General features: G+C 38.7%; 1 protein-coding gene across 5 annotated transcripts in view; it reads right to left on the bottom strand.

Moving 5' to 3' along the window:
- The window catches only part of Klhl32 (kelch like family member 32), a 232,186-nt gene that overhangs the window by 174,095 nt on the left and 33,051 nt on the right, over nucleotides 1-25,040 (bottom strand). For all 5 annotated transcript variants that reach the window (XR_003850542.1, XM_008839609.3, XM_008839608.3 and 2 more), the window contains exons 2-3: nucleotides 16,731-16,815; nucleotides 8,963-9,143 (exon numbers count right to left, since the gene is read on the bottom strand). Coding sequence is in view for 4 of the 5 variants with exons in the window: in XM_008839609.3 (XP_008837831.1) it covers nucleotides 8,963-9,143; nucleotides 16,731-16,753 (204 nt within the window). In the remaining variant the exon portion in view is untranslated. The remainder of the gene's footprint in view (nucleotides 1-8,962; nucleotides 9,144-16,730; nucleotides 16,816-25,040) is intronic.

Raw genomic sequence — 25,040 nt, 5'->3', positions numbered from 1 at the left:
AGACATCCATCAAGTTACAGGATGCATACAGAGCACCAATTAGACAGGACTAGAAAACAAACTCCCAATATCATATAATAGTCAAAACACTAAATGTACAGAACAAAGAAAAGATATTGAAAGCTGTGAGAGGGAAAGAGCAAGTCACATATAAAGGCAGGTCCATCAGAATAACAGCTGACTTTTCAATGGAGACTATGAAAACCAGGAAGGCATGGACCCATGTCCTACAAGTCATGAACGAGCAGAGATTCCAGCCCAAACTACTAAACCCAGCAAAACTATCAGTTGTAATTGAAGGAGAAAGAAAACTTTCCACTATATAAACAAATTTAAGGAATAGAGGCTCATTAAAACAGCTCTACAGAGAATATTTGATGAAATAGTCAAAGAGAAGTTTCTCAAGAGGGCACTATGCTGGGTAGCTTTAGTGTCAACTTGACACACCTGGGTTGAGGGAGCCTCATTTGGGGAACTGACTCTATTGGACTGGCCTGTGGCCTGTGGCTATGTCTGTGGGGCATTTTCTTGACTGTTGAGTGATGTGGGAGGGCCCAGCCCACTGTGGGTGGTGCCATCCCTGGGCAGGTGGGCCTGTGTTGCATAAGAAAGCAGGCTGAGCAGGGGCCAGGAGAGCAAGCCAGTAAGCAGCGTTCCTCCATTGCCTTTGCTCCAGCTCCTGCTTCCAGGTTCCTGCCCTGAGTTCCTGCCTTGGGCTCCCTGATGAACTGGGACCTGGGAGATATAAGATAAATAAACCCTTTCCTCCCCAAGTTGGTATTGGTCAAAGAATTTTGTCATAGCAATGGAGAAACAAACTAAGACAGGCACAAACAACAAATAAATAATCCCAGAATATTTAACCAAAAGAGGTCTAAGAAAACAACACTACAACACCAAAATAACAGGAATTAAATAAACATTGGTCATAAATAACCCTCAAAAATAAGGGTCTCAGTTTCCCAGTATAAAGACACAGACCAACGGATTGCACTAGAAAACAAGATCCATCAATTTGCTGCCTACAAAAATCACATCTCATCATCAGTAATAGACACCGCCTTAGGATAAAAGGATGGAAAAAGTTATTTCAAGCAAATTGAAGAAACAAACAGATGTGGCTATTCTAATATCTGACAAACTCTATTAGTACTAAACTCACACACTGACTCCAACACAGTAATAGTATTTGACTTTAATACTCCATGTTCACCAATAGACAGGTCAACCATAAAAAGCAAAATAGAGAAAGCCTGGAGTTAACTAACACCATAAATCAAATGGACATAACAGATACTTACAGAGAATTCCTCTAAAACATCAAAGAATACACTTTCTTCTCAGCAGCCCATGGAACTTTCTCCAAAACTGACCACATATTAGAACACAAAGTAAGCCTCCACAAGTTTAGGAAAATTGAAATAGCATCCTATATTTTACCTAACCCTAAAGTAATAAAGCTAGATATCAACAACAACAAAAATAGGAAAAAGTATAAATTCCTGGAAGCTCAAAAACACACTACTGAATGAAAACTGGATCAAGGGAGAAATCAAGTGGGAAGTTTAAAATTTCCTATAATTTAATGAAAATAAAAATATAACATATCAAAATCTATAGCACACAATGAAGGCAGTCCTAAGAGGAAAATTTATAGCACTAAATGCCTACAACAGAAAACTAGAAACATCTCATATAAACTAATAATGCACCTGAAAGCTTTGGAAAATGAAGAACAAATCACACTTAAAAAGAGCAAATGGGAAGAGATACATAAAATCAAGGCTGAAATTAATGAAATAGAAACAAAAATACAAAGAATCAATGAAACAAAGACTTTACTCTTTGAAAAGATTAACAAGATTGACAAACTGTTAGCCAAGTCAACCAAAAGAAAGACAAAGAGAATTCAAACTACAAAAAGATGTGAAAATGGAACTACAATAGATCCTGAGGGAATGCAGGAAAGTATAAGGTCATAATCTAAAAAAAAAATCTATATTCTACTAAACTGGAAATTCTAAGAGAAATTAATATGTGTGTGTGTCACCTAGAACAATTAAATCAAAATGACATAAAAATTTAAACAGCCATAACAACCAATGAGATAGATGTAGTAATTAAAAACCTCCCAAATAAAAAGAGCCCAGGACTAGATGGATACAGTGCAGAATTCTAGCAGACCTTCAAAGAAGAACTAACACCAATACTCCTCAAGTAATTCCATATAATAGAAAAGGAAGGAACACTTTCAAACTTCTTCTATGAAGCTAGTATGACTCTAATATCAAAACCAGACAAAACCACAACAAAAAAGAAAATTATAGGCTAATCGCTCATGAATATAAATGCAAAAATCCTCAATAAAATACTCACAAACCAAATGCAAGAACACTTCAAAAAATTATGATCAACTTGGCTTCATTTCAGAGATGTAGAGATAGTTCAATATATGCTTCAACATATGTAAATCCATAAATGTAATCCACACATAAACAGACTCAAGGAGATAAACCACATAATCATTAGATGCAGAAAAGGCCTGTGACAAAAGCCAACATCCATTCATGGAAAAATTCATGGTGAATCTAGAGATAAAGGCGACATATCTCAACATAAAAAAGGCAATATACAAGAAGCCCACTGCCAACACCATACTAAATGGAGGAAAAAACTCAAAGCATTCCCAGAAAATCAGGAACAAGATAATGATGTCTACTTTCTCCATTCCTATTCAATATGGTACTTGAAGTCTTACCTAGAGTAATAAGACAAATGAAAGCAATAGGGAGATACAAATTGGAAAGGAAGGAGTCATAGCCAATATGATTTTATAAATAAAAGACCTTGAAGACTCCACTAGAAAACTTCTAGAGCTGATAAACACATTCAGCAAAGTAGCAGGATATAAAATAAACACCCCCAAATTAGTAACCTTCCTATATAACCAACAACAAACCTGCCAAGAAACAAATCAGGGGAATGATCCCATTCACAATAACCTCAAAACCCATAAAATGTCTTATAATAAATCTAACCAAGGAGGTGAAGGATTTGTATAATAAAACTATAAGACATTGAAGAAAGAAATTGAAGACGATACCAGAAGATAGACCTCCCATGCTCCTGGATTACTAGGATTAGCATTGTGAAAATGGCCATCCTACCAAAAGCAATCTACAAATTCAGTGCCATACCTATTAAAATTCCAAAACAATTTTCACAGAACTCTAAAAATTAATCTCAAATCTCATATGGAAACACACAAAAAAACAGGATAACCAAAATAATCCTGAACAATAAAAGAAGTGCAGGGGTATCATCCCTGGTCTCAGATTATACTATAGAGGTATAGCAATAAAAACAGTATGGTACTGGCATAAAAATAGACATATTGATTAGTGGAATAGAATTGAGGACCCAGATTTAAGTCCACACATTTACAGTCACCTGATTTCTGACAAAGGAGCCAAAAATACAAACTGAAGGAAACAGCATATTTAACAGATGGTGTTAGTCAAACTGGATAAGGGCATGCAAAAAGTATGAAATCAGATCCCTATTGCTCACCACACACAAAACTCTAAAAGATCAAGGACCTTAACATAAGACCTAATACCCTGAATCAGGTAGAGGAGAAAGTAGGGAATATGCTGGAACTTAAAGGCACAGGAAAGGATTTTCTGAATAAGACTCATAATGCAGCCATCAAGTTCAACAATTGACAAATGGGAACCTCATGAAATTGAAAAGCTTCTGTACAGTAAAGGACACCGTCATTTGAGTGAAGAGGCAATCTACAGATTGGGGGAAAAATCTTTACTGGCAAAGGGTTAGTATCTAGAATATACAAAGAACTAAAAAAACTAAACATTAAAAAAAACACTTAAAATTTGGGGAAAAGATATGAATGAAGTTCTCAGAAGATGAAACACTAATGGCTAAGAAGTATTTTAAAAATATTCAACATCTTTAGTTATCAAAGAACTGCAAATTAAAACCACTTTGAGATCCTATCTTACCCGACTCAGAATGACTAAAATCCAAAAAACAAAGGATGACAAATGCTGGAGGTGTTGTAGAGAAAGGGGAACTCTGATCCACTGTTGGGAGTATAACTTAGTGTATCCACCATAGAAACCAGTGTGGAGATTCCTCAAAAAGGCTACAAATTAATCTACCATATGATCCAGCCATACCACTCTTGGGCATTTACCCAAAAAAACTCTCTATACTCCTTAGGAGATACTTGTTCATCCGCGTTCATTGCTGCCCTATTCATAATAGCTAGGAAATGGAAACAATCTTGATGTCCATCAACTGATGACTGGACAATGAAAGTGCGGTACATTTATACAATGGAATATTATTCATCTGTCAAAAAATGAAATTATGAAATTTTCAGGTAAATGGATGGAACTGGAAACAATCATTCTGAGTGAGGGAACCCAGACCCAGAAAGAAAAGCATCACCTTTTTTCTCTCATAGACAGATGCTAGCCTTGAATTCTTAGACATACATCTTTCAACTGGAAAATCCTCAGAGGTCGGAAAACAAATAAACGTCCAACGTTGGGTGGTATATTAGTTACTTTTTTTGTTGCTGTGATAGAAACACTGACCAAAGCAATTTATAGAAGGAAGAGTTCACTTGAACTTAAGGTTCCAAAGGGGCAAGAGTTCATCATGGTGAACTCTTTAGCATGGCGACAGAGGTGGCTGGAGGAGGAGCGGAAGTTAGGCTGTAAATCTTTAAGCAGGCACAAGAAACCAGAGAGAGACTGGAGATCTGGTAAAGCTTAAGAACCCTCTAAGCCCACCCCCAGTGACACGCTTCTTCCAGCATAGCCACACCTTTAAGACCTCCCAAAACAGCGCCACCAACTGGGGACAAAATATCTAACTACTTGGAGCCTATGGGGAACGTTCTCATTCAAACCATCACAGATGGGAAGACTTCACGCAAAGGGAGATAGAACGCAGTGAAATAAGGGAGGAAAAGGGAATAATGGAGTAGAAAGGGTTAAATGGGGTGGGGAATGGGAGGGCGGGCAGAGGAGGGAGGATGGGGAGGGATCGCTAACAATAAAGACCTTTAGAAAAAGCCATATGGAAAGCTATCACTATAGAAGTTTCTTCAGGAGTATACACATGCATTATGAAAGGAAATTAAAAGGACATTGTCCCACTAGATATCATAGGCTAACAAAGTATGCAAGGGAGGCACTGTCTCTTTTGAAGCTGTTGACCAGGGGTTCCATCAACTCTCAAACAATGCTAGCCATTGTCCCTGCTCTTGATGATGCACCAAAACTTGATGTTAAGACACAATTGCTGAAGATACTACATACATGACCCATAGAAAAATAAAAATGGTACTGACATCAAAGTTTCATCTCTACTGGCTAGCATTCATAGTGCTGGAAGGTGCTATGCACGCTACCAGAAGAAAAAATTTAATCATTACCCTTATCCAGATGTGAATTCTGTACTCTTCAACAACTGGCCTGTAAGATATGCCCACTGGTGAAAGAGTGGGATGGATATTACGGGAGTAAAGAATCACTTTCTAATTGGATTTAAGGTCCACTTCATAGGACAAAACCCATACCTGACGTTGATATCAGGCCTAAGAGTATGTGGCTACATAGGCCACACACCATAGGGGAGAGCCCAATACTACTTTTTGCTAAATAGATATAAGAGTCAGAGGTGGTAAATGATTACAAGGAAACAGAGTTTTCCAGAGAGCTTGGAAGTTGCTCATATGAACTCACAGCAATGGTGGCAGCATGCACAAGTCCCACATAAGCTCAAGTCAGAAAAAAATTACAGCATAGACGAGGGGAAAAAAGTAATTACCCCAACCCTACCTGAGGAACTATTGGAAACCAATGGCTGCTCAGAAGGAGAGAGTCAGTCTCTTTGAAGGCTGTGACCAGGCTCCATGGGATCCATACTGAAGGACATTTGTGGACACAAATTTGATGCTATAGACCTTTCTATCTATCTATCTATCTATCTATCTATCTATCTATCTATCTATCTATATCTATCTATCTATCTATCTATCTATCTATCTATCATCTATCATCTCTCATCTCTCTATCGGTCTATCATCTTATACATAGATTCACAGATACATAGGTATAAAATAGAGTACATGAAATTGGGCTGGGGATAGTAAGGGGACAGTGCAGATGAAGAGGGGAATCTAAATATGATCAAAATATATTGCATGAAATTCTAAAAAAATTCAACAAAAAGGAAGAGAATCTTTGAAGCCTTCAATAATCTTTAACTGAGAAAAAAGCATGAATATCCAAAATCTTTCTCTTAAAATGAAATGTATAGTTTTGTTGATGGCTACCAGTGGAGCAGTCTGCTGTTAACTGACATCTCTACTTTTAGCTATTCTGTTTATGATATAGCCTACTATGCTTTTGTAATAAATGCTCATTTTCCCTTCACAAAAATGATTTTTAACTGTGAAGGAGTCCTGAGAACAAACTGTATGAAAACCATTGAATTTGACACAGTATAGTTCATAGAATATGGAGTATTATATTATCGCTAAAATATTACAGAAATACATTTGTTAATATGGAAAAATATTCATCCTATGTTATGTGGGTGTATTAAGCACTTTTCTATTGTGATAAGACACCATGACTAAGGCAACTTACAGAAGGAAGGGTTTATTTGACCTCATGGTTCCAGGAATAAAGGTCCATATGGCCGGGAGGCACAGCAGCAAAGGTGGCTGGAGCAGATAGCTAAGCTCTCACATCCTCAAGCAGACATAGGAAGCAGAGAGCAGCTGGAAATCCAGCAAGGCTTTAGAACTCTCAAAGCCGGCCCTCAGTGACATGCTTCCTCTAGCACGGCCACACCTCGTAAAGCCTCCCAAAACAGTGCCACCAACTGGAGACAAAATGTCCAAATACTTGGTGCCTATGAGGGACATTCTCATTCAAACAACCATATTAGGTAACACCATCAAATTTTTAAAAAAGGGTGTGTGGCATTCTATTTTTAAGTATATATATGCAGATAATAATATATAATATATATGACTCACAAAAAGATGAAGTACAAGTGGCCAGTAAACATAAAAGAATCCTTACCTCTTAGGGAAATGCAAACTAAGACCATTTTGAGGTTCCATCTCATCCTAGGCTAGTCACTATGGAAGGCAGCATGGAGGATCCCCAAAAAGTAAAAACAGAACATGAACCAGCTCTACAACTTCTGTATATATACCCGAAGGACTGAGAATACCACAGACATAGCTACACATCCATGTTTGCCGCAGCTGTTAACAATAGTTGAGTTACAGAATCAACCTAGACTTCCCTCAACAGACAAGAAAGATAAAGAAACTGTAGTGTACATACACAATGGATTTTTACTCAGTCATACAAAACAGTGAGTCATCTCACTTGCTGGAAAATGAATACTAGTGGACATGATCATATTAAGCAACATAGCCAGGCACAGAAAGTCAAAGACTGTTTTTTATCTTATTTGTAGGTCCTATAATTCTTTATAGATATGTAAAATCCTATACATGATATGAAGACCTGGAAAAGGAAGAAAACCAGTGGGAGGGGTAAGCAGGAGGGGCACTGAGGGGAGCGTAGAGGAGGCCAGTGCATGTGGTGAAAGTACATGGTATTTGAGAGAAATCGCCTTTATGAAACTCAACAATGAATACATGTCAATTTTTAAAAAATAGGGGCTTGTGAAATGGTAAAGGATCTTGCTGCACAAGCCTGGAGATCTGAGTTCAATCCCCGGAACCCACACATAAATGTGGAAGGAGAGAATGGACTCCGCATTATCCTCTGACCTCTACTCACATACTGTGTCATGTATATCCACACACATCATGCACACACAACACAATAATAATATATATTCTTTTTTCATTTTTGTGTGTGTGGTGTGCATATGTGTGCATGCATGAATGTCTACGTGTGTGGATACATGTGCACCTGTGTGTGCATCCACATGGAGGATCAAGGTTGATGTCGGAAATCATCTTCAATCATTATTCCACCTTCCTCACTGAGGCAGGGTCTCTTAATCTAACCCAAAGCTGGTTGATATGACTCATCTCCATAGCCACCTTGCTCTGGAGATCCTCTAACATTGTCTTCAAAGGCTGAAATTACAGTCAGGTCACCACACCCACCTGGCATTCACTTGAGTTCTAGGGATCCAAATTCAGTTCTCATATTTGGGTGGCAAGTGCTTTAAGCACTGAACTATCTCCCTAGTCCCCAAATAATAAGCTTTTAAGTGAAAAGGAGTCAAACCCTTTTTAGTTCCAGATATTCGATTTAAGAACTGTGTTTATTATTTACTTCTGAGTTGCAACAACTTATTTAACCTCTGAGATCAAGTTTCCTTTTATGCAAAATGGTGACTTTCAATAGCATGTGCATGTGTTTCTATAGGTGTTTGTGTGACGATTAAATGAAATATGTATATATGCATATATATGTACATATATATGCATATATAGACAAATACATATCTTGTCCACCAAAGCTACAGGAAATGGCACTTAGCTATAGATCCACTGTACCCTTTCATCTTACAAAAGGACAATCATATCACCACGTATCATTCACAGATGGAAATTAAATTCTAACATTCTACCAAACAAGACAACATATCTTCTCTAGCCACATGTCAATGTCACATTTTCAAGTGGTGGCAAAATGCCAAATGCCATTTAGTCAGATGCAAAGAGGAGTCCCGCTTTACATTGTGAGGATAGCAGGTACCCAGCCAAGAAAGTATGTCAATGGGGTCCCAAATGCAATGTTGTCCAATAAAGAACACAGGCTCTCAACATTTACAACTCAAGGCTGGCTGGCAGGTCAGGAAACATCACTTTTCCCTGTGTATTGACATCTTATGACAAACACATAGACAATCTACGTTCACTTACCCGGAAATAGTCACTGCAGGCTGCTAGGACTGCCTTGTGAGCGTGGAATTTCTGTTCCTCTGCAATCAGGGTCACATCACAGAGAATGCCGTCGTTTCTCTGCTGATTCAGCGCTGCCAGGACAGTGTCATTGTGAGATTCGGAGTGGCAGAGCCTCTGGCCTGTCAGCATTTCTTGAATACTACAAAGGAGAGCAATGGAGTCCTCTTTAATCCTCTCCTCCGCTCTGCTTTCCAGGAACGCTTACTCTAAACTTTGACGAGAAAACTTGGATTCCAGTGCGCATGACCTGGACCTGCCTGGTCCCACTTTTGCCCTCGCTGCTATTTTTCCTTCTCCTTTTCTGGTTCTTTTCTCTGCCCTACTCCTGAGCCTCTTTCTCCTGCTAGTGGCCTTACTAAGATTTTGTGTCACTGTCTACCTGTCAACCTATGAGACCGCTTCTGAGCCCATATTCCCTCAGTGTATGTACATCTGTGAGAATAAAACTTGCTTTACATATGCGCACGTGTGTGTGCATGTGTGTATGTGTTTCCATGTGGGGCGAACACTCTTCCTATTCTGTAACTCCCTATCTAACTCTGATTTCTCTCCCGCTTTAGGCCTTATCATGTCTCCCTAGGACACAATAGATCCAATAAATACAAGAAAATTGGAAAAAGCTAGTTATGAAAAACAAGAGCTACAGGTGAACATTCCAAATGAAAGGCAATCAAACCAGTTTATTATTAAGTTTTGAAATTATATGTCACATAAAGAATGTCAAAAGAAGTTCCTTTGTAATAAACAAGGCTGGTGGCATAGGCCTATAATCCAAGCACTCAGGAAGTAGATGTGGGAGGATCAGAAGGTCAAGGTTATTTTTGGTTGCATAGTAAGTTAGAGGCCAGCCTGGGCTACATGAGCCTGTTTCAGAAAAAAAAAAAGTATCCTTGTAAATGAAAAGAAAGACTAAAAAGTTAAAGTAAAATTTGCCTATATTATCAGTTCCCAGTGTCTGTGTATAATTGTACTAGATTTATGAATTACTATACAAGCTTATTTTTCTTTTTATTTTATGAACTTGCTAAACCCTTCAATTGTGAAACTTATCCCTTCACACTATCCTATCCTAAAACATTTATCCTTATGTCCTTTCAAAATTCCTAGTTAAACCTCCAGAATTTCCTAAAATAACACTGAAGTAATATCATAAACACACCATAGAAACTGAACTTCCAGTTAGCTATGGACAGATCTTGCATAGATGATCAAAAATGTCTCCACGGAGCTCTAAAATCTCAGAAGCGGTACTAGATTCTGACTATGCAGTAATAACTTACTCCTAAAAGGACATCAATGGTATCAAGTTCTGTGTCCAAACACTGACCTAGTCTCCAAAGCTGAGTAAAGATACCTAAAGATGGCTGAGTATAGGCTCACCCTATCTGGCAATTCTGCACCCCTTCCTCCTAAGCATGAAAGAGCTGTTCATGGGAAACAAAGTAGACACCAGCTTTGCCCACACTGCTGATTTAGGTGGACAGGTTCTGCCCAGCCTGTGCCAGTTGTCTTTTAAATTACTTAAACCACAAATCTCCACCTTAAAATTAACTAAAGGTTTCCTATCAAAAGTCCACACACTTTATTGGACATTTTCCACTGGGAAACATTAGGACTGGAAAGGAAGTAACTTGGTGGCACAAAACTTTCTGGAGCCCGAGGGGGGTGGGGGCTGGGTGTATCTCCATTTGAAATGTGACCCTGGATACTGAAATGCTTTCTGTTGCTGAATATTCACCTGTGCCTCTTGTAGACAGGCTCTCAAAATCAGTAATTGAAAATCACATTCAGAAACATAAATAGTTTTTATACAAATTTCTATGTAAAGCCTAGAGATTAATTAGCATCATGCTGTTAAAGAAATGAGGAAACATAACAGAAATAGATATCAAAGAATAGCTTTAGGATGGTTGGACAAATCTTTCTTAAAATTATGATTTTTTTACATATTTAACAAACACATAGTGCTTACAGTGTTCAGCCAATTATTCTGAGTGATTTATAATTACTAAGTAATTATATTATAATAATGATTAATAATTTAATCTTTCTAATAATCCTAGAAGTAATGTACTATCAATATTTCAATTTTACAGTTAAGACTGAAAGTCCAAGAGCACGCATTTTGAAGCCCAACCCTAAGAACGCAATAATATAATTCCTTTATTTGCTAAAAAAAAAAAAGAAAGAAAGTAAAAAAGATAATCTGTAAGGAATAAGGAAGTTCTCCTTTTGCTCAAGTAAACAAAAAATCATAAAAGTCCCCATTAATTTTATATGTATACAAATAATTAATCTTAAAAATCAACCAGTTAGAATCATATACATGAACAAAATAACATAAGCTAACCAGAAAACCATGTAGTCAGGTTTCAAAAGTATTTGTCTATGTACTATGACTAAAGTTTTGAGAAAGAAAATAGACTTTTAATATCACAGCTTTATAAAATGTATTTGAAACTTTCATAATTTCCTTTCTCCCATTTTATGTCATTTTAAAAGTTCAATAAATGTATTTTGAAATCTCATTTGTAGTGGAACAATAATATATTAAAATAATTGCTTTAAAATGTTTCCTTACTCATTTTCCAAATATAGTACCACAATTCATGTTCTTATTATGAAGCCTGAATCAGCATTTGCATTTCAGATCTCTGTTGAAAGGGAATAAGTCTTGCCAGGGAAAGAGCAACTGTAAACAGCAATTTGGCAAAGAATGAAGAGTTAAGCTTTAAAACAATAGTGTTGCTCCTTGGTTTCAAAGACTTATTCAGCTCAGTTTGAAATAGTCAAGCTTAAAGACTATTACATGATAAATATTTAAGACAACACTTGGCAGATGCTCTAAAATATTTTGGAACCAATATGTTATGAGTTCTTAAAAGCAGAAATAAATACCATGACATTTGGCAAGAAATAAAGGCCTATTAATCAACAAGTCATTATTGTACTCTCAAAGCAACTTCCCACTCAACTCTCACATATAAAGCTACAAAAGACCTTAGCCCTGTAAGTGTTATGGCACACCAGCCACAGAACAGCCAGAAGACAGCATAAAGCTTTACCTGGTTAATGACCATACACTGGGAACAATATGTACCAAAGACTACAGCGTACCATGCTAAAATTAAGGTGAGGAGCAGATTGTACAGTGGTAAGCAGCTTGCTCAGCACTTATAATGAATGTCAAATCAGCAAACTGCTGTCCCAGGTCAGAGGAATGTCCTTACAGTACCAGGAAACAAACAAAAATGGAAATAGCATTCCCAAATTCCTGGAAAAATACTTGATGAAGGTGCTACATTTCTCAAGGAAATTAGTTTGAACACCATTTTAAAACTGAGAAAAATCTTCCATAAAAGAAATAGCTCTTCAAAATGCACAAGTGGTACAGGCCCTCAGTTCCCTGATGCAGAGCCAGCGCCCTTGTCTCTGAAGGCCCTAAGAGCTGCATTGCCAAAAGAGAGCCAATAGCATCCTGTGGTTATTGAGCACTCTGAATAGGCTAGCCCAAAGTAACAAGTCCTGTTGGTGTAAAACCGCACTGTCAAAAAATGAGATGAAAAAAAGAATACAAAGTATCTTCATGTAGGAATATTGAGCACGTTGTTAAAATTAATAGGACCTGTTTCCTTACTCCTTTTTAAAAATTCATCTACTTTAAACTAAATATGCTTCCTACTAGGACTCCATTTGGAAACCCACAAGTTCATAGGAAGACAGGCACCTCAATTGATTTTCACCTGTGCCGTATAAGAGTGTCAGGTGATTCCAATCAACCAGCTAGCGTGGAACCCATTCCTACCTCTCCACAGGGCCAAACCAGGACTTCAGTGTGACAGCAGGAAGCCCAGATTCCCTGAGCCACAGATGGCTTTTTAGTAATGCCAGGGAGCAAGCACTCCATCAGTCACATGCCAGCATCTAATAATGGAGAGATTAATGCACAGGTCTCAGGGAACAGGGCTATTCATGACTTCCAGCCTGTAACTTTTATTCCTGAACTGATCACAGAAACTACTAAATCAAATGCAGAGCAGGCTTCTAATGCCACACGCCCTGCTTATTCTGAATCATTGCCTTAGTGCAAATGGCTTCTTTGAGTTCACAGAGCTCACAACTTTTGAGCTCAGAAAACCCATAGAGTCTTATTTTCATATAGCCATTTGACTGAATTCAGGCAGTTTGTACGGAGTAAATTTTAAAGCAATTATTCAGTGAATTTCTCTTTTAATATTTCCTACTAATCGAGTCCCTGAGGAACATGACATGCAAAAAATATGCAAATAGTTTTCAAGAAATGACCAATAAGGTCATATATTCTTATATAGCAAAAACAGTCAAGTAACATAAAAAGCCTTATTTATTTCTTATTCTTTATCCTTTTCCCTTTATTTTTGAATCTTATTGCTTAAGTAGACTACACAAGAAAGAAAATGGACAAAAATTCTGAATAGTAATAGAGTTATGTCTAATTATGTTAATTCAGTCCACCAACGAATCACCAGGTGAGTACCAGTTACATGGTCAAAATGTTTTTATACAGGTAGATTAATCATAAAAGAATACTATTTAAGTGGGCATGTTATTAAAAGATCCCACAATGGAATTAATTTTATTTTTATAGAATACTGGGCCAGGGTATCCAGAAAGCTAGCGGAAGTCACTGAAAAAATGATTTCATCTACAATACCAAGAGCAGTTAGGAACACTGTGATAGACAAGAGCAGCTTCCACAGCATGCCAACAGCTGAGCCCTACCTGTGCCTTGGACTGAAACATCAGGAAAGAATTTCGGAGAGGTTGAATAGGTTTGAAAGCTATTCAGAGAATTCTAGAAGCCTTGATGATGGGACATACGAAGATGGGAGGAAGGTCCCCAGGTAAGATGGGCACATTTCTTGTTTATATAAGTCAATCACAAAAGTAGGAGACTAGTGAAAGGAGATAAGAATTCTAAAGAGGAAGGTGATGAATTCAGATTGGGACAGGTTACGTTTGAGTTGTCTTAAAGACTTCCAAGTCCTAATGTCAAACACAAAGCTTAATTCATAGATCTGGAGCTCAGAAAGAAATCTTGGCTAGGGACATATGTCTCTGATTCATATTCTCAGAGCAGCTAACAGAGCACAGCTGTCTCAAGAATGTACATGAGGTACAGCCAGTACATCTGAGGGCTGGAGAGACGGCTCAGCAGTTAAGAGCACTGGCTGTTCTTGCAGAAGACCCAGGTTCAATTCCCAGCACACACATGGGGGCTAACAACTGTCTGTGACTCCAGTTCCTGGGGATCCGATGCCTTCTTCTGACCTCCGAGGGCACTGTATGACATGGGTGCACTTGCATACATGCAGGCAATGCACTCATACATGTAAAATAAAAATCATAAAAGAAAGTTAATCTGAAGAGAAGGAAGATTTAAAGTCTTCTGGACTTAGCCGTGGTTGACAGGACTTCCCCTTGAGTAGCAGGAAACAGGGGCACCAGAAACACACATTTGCCTAAGAAAAATACGAATTCTGATGAACCAAATAATCTGTGTTGTCCAGTGGAGACTAGGTCACAAAAATCTTGAGATCGAACAAACCAAAAAATATGCAACACAGATTTTAAAATATATTTATTTTTATTTTATGTGTATGAGTGTGTTTCTTACATATATGTAAGTACACTCAAGCCGTGCACTGCCTGTGGAGGTGTCAGATCCCCTGGAACTGGAGTTAGAGGGGTTGTTAGCTGAATGTGGGTACTGGGAACCAAACCTGGGTCCTCTGGAAGAGCAGCCAGTGCTTTCAACCGCAGAGCCATCTCTCCAGTCCCACAACACACATTATTTGGTTCATCTAAATTAGGATCTTTCTTAGGCAAATGCCTCAAAAACACAAAGAATAAAGAAAATTAAGGGCTGAACAAAAGTGAGAGAATTTAAAGTAGTTAAGAAGGGAAGTGAAGGAGGGAAAAGATTGACAGTTGGTGGAAAAGCAGCTAGGCTGGTGGATGAGACATTTCAGTGAGGTCAAGTATCAGCCCCTGAGAAACAGGTAAACCTGCAAGTTAGGAAAGGAATCCATGGTAAAACAGCTGGCACACTGATTTCAGAAAAGATGTGATTACTGGGGATGACAAGGTCCAAAGCGTGGCCATGGTAGTGAATGGCTACGTGTAAGGACAAGCTCTCTGGAGAAAGGCAGGTTGAGAATCCAAGGGCCGTGGAGCTGGGCAGATCTTCCAAAAAGAGTCTGTGTTGGGGAGAATGATGAAGCAGAACGTGTGGTCTTGCTGCAACAGTTCCTATGGCTGATGGAAGAGTGTGAGAGTAGGGAGGGTTTGGGTGGAAGCAGAGGAGGAGACACCATTACAGAGATGACTGACTGTGGAGGACAGACAATAGGGTAAGAGCTCATTGATAAAAATAGGGATGGCAGACTGATGGCAAAAAGTAATTTTGAGAACGCACATCGATTCTGGTAGCAAGAGACAAATCACTAGACTGAGGTGGTGGCTTACAGACAGTACAGTCCTCACTTGCCATAATGGCTAGACACCAGATCTGAAGCATGTTTTCTTGGCCTTGATACCACTGGCATTCTGAGCTAGACTAGTTTTTCCCATGGGGAGCTGCCTTCTATACTGTAAGATCTTTAGCATAATGTGTAGCCTCTACCCACTAAACATCAATTGTACTCCTACCCCAATGACAATAAAAAAAAAAATTCTGCTAGTCCTTGAGCAGCCTACCCCAATCCCCGCTTCCCTTGATAATTACTGAGTACAACAATTTAGATGGGGAAGTCAGAGGTGTTATACCGGCTCTAGTGGTACACCAGTTCTGAACCCATTTGGAAATAATCATTTCTAATAGCTTCAGAGAACACAGGCCTCGTTATTTAACAGACACATCTAATTCCTCACATGAAAAAACGTGTTCTCCACATGTATTACATCTCTTAATCTTTGTTCTGAAGCCGTTTCACTTCCTCTGATGCTAAGGAAGACTTGCCTCCAGGCAGAATGGATGGCATGCCCTTTCTCACTGACTGCCCCTCAGATTTAGAATGTGCCAAGCTCCTTTCTGCCTTGGGGCATTTCCCAAGTCACCCTATCCTTCAGATCACAGGAATATACTTCCTCACCGTATTCACCCTGTACTTTTCCATCAGAACACTTTTCATAATTACATTTACATTGCTGCTGAGGTGATTGTTTAATGTCTGTTTCTCCCATAGAATATCCATTTTATGGAGGAAGGAACCATATCTGTATCACTTAGAGCTAGCCACTCTGCTTCAAGTAGAGAATTTGGGTCAACAAATATTTTTTTAAATAAATGATCATTAAAAGAAGAGTTTATGAGGTTTCTGTAAATCCTTCCCAGGGGACAATGCTCATAAGCAGGTACAGTTTTCTGAGTTTGTTTTTTTTAAATCATGTTCCTTTATACTGATTTTCCTTTTGCTCAAAGGAGGTTAGCATCCAGAAAAGAAAAAGATAAAATGGAGCATCATTCAAAGAATCATGAAACTCTTCTGTTTGGCCAACAAAGACTTCGTGGTTCATCCTTATGTAGCCATCCCAAAATCACAAAAATTGTGCCTGCTTTGTTTATTCAGTCAAACCTGTGTGCAGTCCCTGCCCAGGGTTTGGCCTTGGAACGTGCTCAGTTCAGACAGTATGACTATCTTAGAGCTGACTTTATCAAGCAAGGGCATTATCCCTCAGGGTGTACCTGAGGCAGCGTTCAGACGGCATCTCCAGCTGGTCCTCAGGGTCTCAGTCTTAGAAGAAGTCAGAGGAATCCAAAAGCATTCCAGCTGGAGTAAAAAAACATAAGAAAGTGAGTAGAGAAGAACATTCTGGATCCTCATGAGGCTACAGTTTACAATGCCAAGGCAGCAGCCTGGAGAACTTGACCGTGACACCTCCATCCTCATACCACAGTCCTTCAACATGGATAACTTTAGATGTTGTCAAATTTTTATGTTTTCCCATATATTGGAAAGTCAAGGACAAAGAAGTGCAATATGTTTGAGAATCAATAATAGCTAACTAAAGACTGAAAGAAAAAAAAAAAAAACCAAAAAAACAAGACATCAGACGGCCAAAGTAAAAAGTTTTTATAAAATAAAGCTAAACAGTCCAAACCTCAGATCCTAGTTGACTTCATAGAAATGTGCATCCTTCCAAATATGATTAGTGAAATCAAGTTTAAATCAAGGACCTCTTAGGTAAGTATATACAGAAAGATAATTTTCTATTCAAGGAGATTTCTGGAAACTAGATGGAAAAATAGCATAGAGAGAGAACGCCATGAGTAGGAAATGAAAAGTGGATCCCATGGCAGCCTCAGGATTAGCATAATAGAAACAGCAGGATGTGCTTGTCAGGCACAAAGCTGCTCCTTGGCGGCACACACTCATGTCCTGCCACCCACCCTTGCCTTTGATTTTAATTACTGATGTAACACTAAACAGAAAAATAAACTATTTGACCAGTTCAGGACCAGGTCCATGACTACATTTCACAACTCACATTTTCTAATACACCCAAGTGGTAAAATTAATTATAATCAGGATAAACTAAATAGGTTTCCTTCTGTCTCAATTTTATTTTGAAAAGCAATAACAGTGTGAAATTGTTATGAAAGGAATATATTAAGCTGTGCCTATTCCTGTTGATTTGTATAATAAAGACAGGTATGATTTGCAATCTGACTAAAATATCCTACTTATTATAGTGCACAGAAAACCACAATTGGTATGATTTTATAATACTTTATGTAATCTATCATTTGGTTAAGTATCCCATCCTAGTATTATTGATTATTAGGTTGTTTCAAACATTTTTCATGTAATTGTAATTTTAGTGATTTTCTTTTTAATTATTATGAATAAAATATTCTGGGGCTGGAGAGATGGCTCAGCAGTTAAGAGCACTGGCTGCACTTGAAGAGGACTGGGTTTGGTTCCCAGCACCCACATAGCAGCTAACAGCCATCTATAACTCCAGTTCCAGGGGATCCAACGCCCTCTTCTGACTTCCACAGGTAATGCACCACATAGGTGCACTTACGTACATACATGCAGGTCATACACTCATACAAATAAAATAAAAAATAATAAATAAAAATATTAAAAAATAAATAAAATATTCTTTCACTCATTTCTAGTAGAAGTTTTAACAAAACCTAGAAGAGAGCATCATTTTTAATTGATCCATCATGGGTGAGCAACACAGGTGATCAGAATAATTCTAGGCACCTTGTTTAATTAGCTAAGAGAGTTGCTTAGCAACCTATTATTGCTACGGTTTCCTTTCAGAATCTGGGTTATAAACTCTAGGCTGTTATAGCAAATGCAGAGATGGACACTTGAGCTTTAAAAGTGCAAAGAATATCTATTAAAAGGGGGTGAAAAATCTTACCCTTTTGAAAGTCATATTTTTAAAACACTTCCAATAACCTAGCAAATATAGAAAAAACACTGTAAAGGTTAGAATTCACCATTAAAAACACATCTAACTTGATATTTTTCAGATGGTTCAAGCAAGGTCATTGAAAATCGTAAGATAAGCTAAACTCAATGTACAGACATTGTTTGTAGATCAAAACAGCAAATTATCTCTCCTCCAAAATTGTTTAATTATGATCTACATCCTACAAAGTTTAGTGATAATGGACATCTTATTAAAGGTGAGTCAAAATGAGTTAAGGGTGTATCACCAGTGAAAAACTTTTCTTCCTATATATTATTTGCTCTTTTTCTACATATTTTCTACTTACTATATACAATATATTGAGATGTTAAGATTTGTATGTAAATGCATTTGTTTTATAAAGTTTTCCTGATAGTGAGATACAGTGAGCACAGTGTACAGGATGATGATATGGATTCTAGCATGAGACCCTTTCTCCCTTCACAGCCTCCTTCTTTCCCCAGTCTGAAACCTGGAGTCCTTCCTAATCTAAGGCTCTTAACTCTCCTCATGAGCTCAGAGAAATCCCAAGCAGTCTCCTATCTTCTTCCTCCTCCAAACCCTCAAGATCAGAGCTGGCCAGCTTGGTGGGACATCAAGAAGCACAGTCATATGAAAAAAGGGGGATCCTCCGGGCATCCAGCATTCTGCGATTTTTCACCACACACATGCCCACACTAGCACAAACCCCAGGGGGGGTGTTATATGGAATTAGAAGCAAAAGAAGACTCTTTTTCTGTGAACTGAGAGCACCTTGAAGGACTCCTTCAACTATGGCCATCTACCACTTTTTGAGCCCACTGGTATAACAGAGCTGCTCTCCTTGACTGATCTCTAATCATGCTCCTCTCTGAGCTCTTTTTTCAAATCGGCCCTTCCTTTGGCATGTCTTTAAGAGCTTTGTGGTCAATCACTTTAGTGTGCAGAGGACACACAGGAAAGCTGGGGTGTGTGTGTGTACTTGTAAGTTTACTAGTGTCACAATCATTCAAAGGAGAAAATATGCTCATGAAAATAGTTAAGGGGGACTGGAGAGATGGCTCAGCAGTTAAGAGCATTGACTGCACTTTCAGAACACCCAAGTTTGAATCTCAGCACCCACATGGTAGCTAACAACCATCCATAACTCCAGTCCCAAGGGACCAACACCCTCTTCTGGCCTCTACCGGCACTGCCCAACAGGGTGCACTTACATATATGAGGGCATAACACTCATACACACAAAAAATAAGGTCAGGGTAGTTGACAAAACTCCAAAACTTACACAGCCTTTGATTGCCTCCCGGAATTTGAAGGTAAGACCCTGTTGCTGAGGACAGGACATACTTTGGACATAGGACTTGGAGCAATGAGCTAGAACTAACATAGAAGCCACCTCCTGAAGATTAGCTTTCACAGTTTTGGAGAGCACTATGCAAGCTGCTAAGGGAGAAAATTAATCAATGGTCCAAACCCAGCTTTAAAACCTAATAAACACAATGACTGGTACAGTAGTGACACTTTTATCTCAAGGGTAATCAACAGCTACTTAATTGGGCTAAAAGCCCACTCAATGGGAGGGAATTTATGTATGGTACTGAAAATACAGTCAAATACACATGGATGGAGAGGTCATAGATCTTAGAGAAAACCCTAAGGCTGTCATCCCTAGACCAATATAATTTCTTATTATATGCTAAATATGGATCCTTATATTTACAGACAAGTAAGCCAGTCACCACTCATCAAAAAAGCTTCTTTTGTAGTAAACAGAGGCTATTACAGAGTTCCAAAACTGGTCACACACAGAGAATAAGTGTCTGTGAGATGCCCAGCCCTAAGTGACACATCTACAATGGGATATCACAAAAGGCCACAATATGGCCAAAGCCTAGAGAATAAGAGTCTGCAGAGCGTGGGTCCCTGCACAGGACTCCTGTAGTAAACTTCACCCACCCAGGTCTCAGGGACCACTGTGAAAGAGGGGACAGAAAGATTGTAAGAACCAGGGAAGGAGCTGTCTGACCATATGGAAACAGAGTTTTACAGGCTCCTGGGACCTTGCGCATATGAACCTATAGCAACGGTGTCAGCATGCACAAGACCCATGCAAACACAATCAGACAAAACTAGCACAGAACTGGGGAAATGGACAGCAAGCTCCAGCCATAGTCGAAGAACTATAGGCAGCTAATCACTGCCAGGTGAGGGAGAGCTGATCTTCTTTAAGTAAGAGACTCTAGATAGGCTGACTAGACCCCAGTGGATGAACTTGCACTGAGGGATGTCTGGGTATACTAACTTGACTCCACAAGCCTGAACATATATGACAGAATGCATGAAATACAGTTGGGGGTAGGGGAACTATGGGAGATGTGGATGTGGAAGAAGTATAAAGATGATTACAATGTTTTGTATTAAATGCACAAAAATTCAATAAAAATACACATTAAAAATAAACTACAAGAAAGCATATATTAACATTTTAGTATCATTTAATCAGCTTCTCAGCTCAGCCTGGAGAACTTGGGAAGGAAGGACAGAATTTTCCTCTGTAGTATAATTACTATCCACATGTAAGACAGTGGAGGAACCAGAATATTCCATGGAGAAATATGCCTCTTTACCACTAAGAACCAGTAGGTGCAGGAAATGATTTAAAAACAGGGCACAAGTCTTCCTTTTGCAAAGAAAATTTCCATTCAAAGGATTAATATGTCACAAGGTCTCAATGAATATCCATGTCTGTTGGCTTCCCCTCGGCCTGAACTCTGCTGCTACCGGGAGACCACTGCGCACCAGTCCCCATCACGGAAGGTTGGTGCGAGGAGAGAGACCAATGGGGTGCGAGGGGCCTTGGGAGAAAACACCCAGGAGACTGTGTCAGCAGACAGCTCATTTACTATGGCAGAAGCAGAGGTTTATATAGGAAAGTTTTGCAGGCAGAGAGGCAGGGTTGGGTTTCTGGTGGGCAGGCAGGTATGGGGAGGGAGGGGGCTTCTAAGGCACATGGCCTTTGTCCTGTACTCTGGTCACATGATCTACAAGAGCCCCTGTTAGGATTAAGGGATTAGAGACCTAATAGTTTTGCCTGGAGGCTGTTGGGTAAGAGACAGTGTGTTTAGAATGGAGTGGGTCTGGTTCCTGCCTTCCTCACTGGGAGGTCTCTGCAACCATGCTCTGTATTCTAGGCACTCCTGACTTATCCCAACACATGTGCTAAATTCTTTTATTACTATACACACAACTAGAATTCCATAGTGATCTGCTCAGATGATAAGAATGTAGAGGAATTTTTACCTTTGTTTCACTTTTTGGTAATGTAGTTAATACGAAACACTTACTTCTTTGGTGTCTTACCAATCCACAACGTTTCAAAGAAGAGGGGGAGAAGCTGAGAGAGGATGATCATGAGTTTGAGGTCAGAATGAGCAACATAGTAAAACCATGCCCCCCCCCCAAAAAAAACAAAAAATAAGTTTAAAAACAAAAACACATAAAGTGTCCAAAATTTATATAAACATCAATAAAAACAGGATGAACATTCCAAAGAAAATAATGTGCTGAACAGGCCAAACATCAAAATAGAAATATAAAGGAACAATCAACATATACAAATGTGCAATCTGGTTAGTAATAAACACCACCAACAAATCATCAGTAAAGTGCTGGTTCCTCCCCATGGGAAAAAGGAAATGGCCCTCTCATACACACAAGCAGATGTTTAAATTGGTGGAGAGTAACTTGTTAATATGCATGAGAGGCTTTAAAATGTATATACTTTGCCTCAGAAAATTTGTATCTAGAAATTCACCCTATGAATAATTACATCAAGTTACATCAAGTAACTATGTAAGGGTTAAATGTAATGTGATTTTAAAAGTGCTATTTATAAGCAAAAAAGAGAAGTAATATAAATATGGGGTATGAGTTCAATAATGTATGCCCTTCGATGATAAACAGCAATAAAATGATAAGGCAGGTATTTATTTGAAAAAATATCTATTTTAAGAGAAAAACAAGTAAAAAATAAAAACACATTGTATCACATAAAGTCCATTTTAAAGAATAAGTGATTATTATTTTGTGAAGGGTTTTATTTTGGTTATTTGTGATTCTAATGTTTCTACATTAAAAATTACATGCATACATTGTATGTATGTAATTAGAAAATAAGGATTAAAAAGACAAGGTGTTTTTGACTCATATCTTAAATCTCTCAGTTCCCAGCCAGATAATCTTCAACAAATTGGTTAATTCTAGTACTCAGTTTCTTTATATATACGCTATTGATATGATAATGAATAGTTGTTATGTTGGTACTAGTAAGCTAATGCTATCCCCAGGGCAGGTTGCAGGTCTCATATGATAGGGCCATTATTCAGGTCACCCTCCTTGTCATCCCACTGTTCCATCATTAAAATAAGCCTGATCTATGGATATTCATGACAAGTCCCTCCAGTTTGTTCATGCTATCATGGCTCAGAGTCTGTATTGGGTCCACTGACCACATTGTCCACAGGTCTAGGACAACCTTTATTTACTCTGGCCAGATGAAGCTGGAACACAGGTGACTGAGAAACTTCTGACCCAGGAGTCCTTGAGACAGCTGCCTTTCACGATTGGCCCCCACTTTCTCTTTTCTAATCAGCAGTCATTTTTCTTGAGAAGTTAAAACATACCACTCTCTAAAGAATTCCCTCCAGGAAGTTTCTTGGACACAGCACACTTTGCTTGCTTCATGGGATTTCTAGGTTGTATAACAACTGTGTGGGGTGGGGGCAAGCAAATGTAACTGAGTGTCTGGAATGTCAAACTCCTACCCTGTCATGTGCCTAAATCATAGGCCACCTGACGCTCCATCTCTGTAGCTGAACTGTACATTTGCATGGCCTTTGAATACTGTAGAATGATTACTTTTCCCTCAGCAGGCTTTCTACCAAGTTTCTTTTCATAGGAAACCCCATGAATCTGTCACATGTGACCACAAGTATATGAACCTGTTGAGGGACTCTGTGCATGGCCCATTGCTACCTCAAATTCAGAGACACTATGATTGCCTGCACTCATGAGACCCTCAAGATCAGGTTATTAACATTCTCTTGTGGGAATAGGTGGGTCATTAGACCCTTACCTGATACTGCAGGCACTCCTCCCTCCTGCCTCAGGGGCACATAGTCTTGGTGATTCTACAATCTATAGGAAGTGAAGGTTAACTTTAGGGGGTGTCCAGTGAAGCAGTTTCCATGAATTGTCATTCATGGGGTGGGGGGACTTTATGGGGATCTGGCTGCAGGAGTCATCCAGGCTCCCATGACAGCAATAAACTCAATGGTTCAGCAAACTAGGCCAGGGTGGAACTATTTCTTTGGTCTGGTTTTGGTGTCCTATCTTAGATGAAGGAGGGAAGCAAGGCCCAGTTCCATGTGCTGGGGTGTCTGAAAACCCAGCTCCAGCCAAGTAGGTAGCCAAATGAATACAGGCAAAACACTTATTTCACTTTATCATCTCACTGCCCTGCTTAACAGTAGAGACAGAGTCAAAGTCCTGCTGTTGTGCTTTATTACCTGCTGGCTCAGCTTCTGGTGTACTTAGACAGACTGGTCCCAGGCTGACCTATTCTATCCCTTCAGGCCACTAGTAAAGGCTCTCCTTACTACTCGGAGCTATCAATCACTCCTTTTGTCTGGTTAGCTGGTAATCATCCCACAAGTCTTAGGTGTCACCTCCTCTGGGAACCCTTTCCTGATCATTCTCCTACACACTCTAATAGTACCTATATAACCACATTCAACAGCATAATTATCATGCTATATAACTACTCCTTGGTGGCAGGATCCACTATACTATCTCTCCTTTTACCACAATCCAGCCCCAGACAATTAGTTCTTAAGTGGAATTACCACACATTCTAAATGGTCACACTTTTGACTACTGTCCCAGTCTAACTACTGATCACAACCCATTGGTTCTCTTTTGTCTCCCAGGTAAGATAAATTGTTTTGCAACCCTGTTTACATGGGCAGGATCCACATCTATCTTTTTCACTATTTTGAATCCTCAGGAACTATCATTATTGACAATAAATCCTCCAAAGCACAAATGATGAAAGTCCAATCTATATCTGTTTTAGAATGAAGAGCGTGAGATCTTAATGACAGAGGATTTACCTAGATTGAACCATAATGTTTCTATTTACATTATGAAATTCATTACCTAAAAGAATATAATGTTGTAGTACATTAAAAAAATTCTTCAAGAATAAAGTATCTTTGTCACCTTAATGCATATGGTTGGAGGCCTTAAGAATCAAATGAAAATTTACTATTTAAGTTCTTCCAATCACATTTGCACACCCCTCTTCCAGCTCTTTAATTTTTAGCTCCATCACTGCTCTATGAATAGAAATACAAAATGCTTGGATCAGTTACACAGTCTTGTCAAAATAACCTAACTTGCAATTATAACATCCTGAGGTGCTTTTTAAAAATGTTCTGTGAAAACATTTTTATTAAAGAATTTCTTATCACTCTTGCACCATTTAAAAGTAACCTAAATTTTTTAATTTTTTTTAATTTTTTAATTT

Source organism: Nannospalax galili, unplaced genomic scaffold (assembly GCF_000622305.1).
Source record: "Nannospalax galili isolate Female #2095 unplaced genomic scaffold, S.galili_v1.0 scaffold78, whole genome shotgun sequence".
NCBI lineage: Eukaryota > Metazoa > Chordata > Mammalia > Rodentia > Spalacidae > Nannospalax > Nannospalax galili.
The sequence above is the reverse complement of the archived record's forward strand: the minus strand, read 5'-3'. Positions and strand labels throughout refer to the sequence as shown.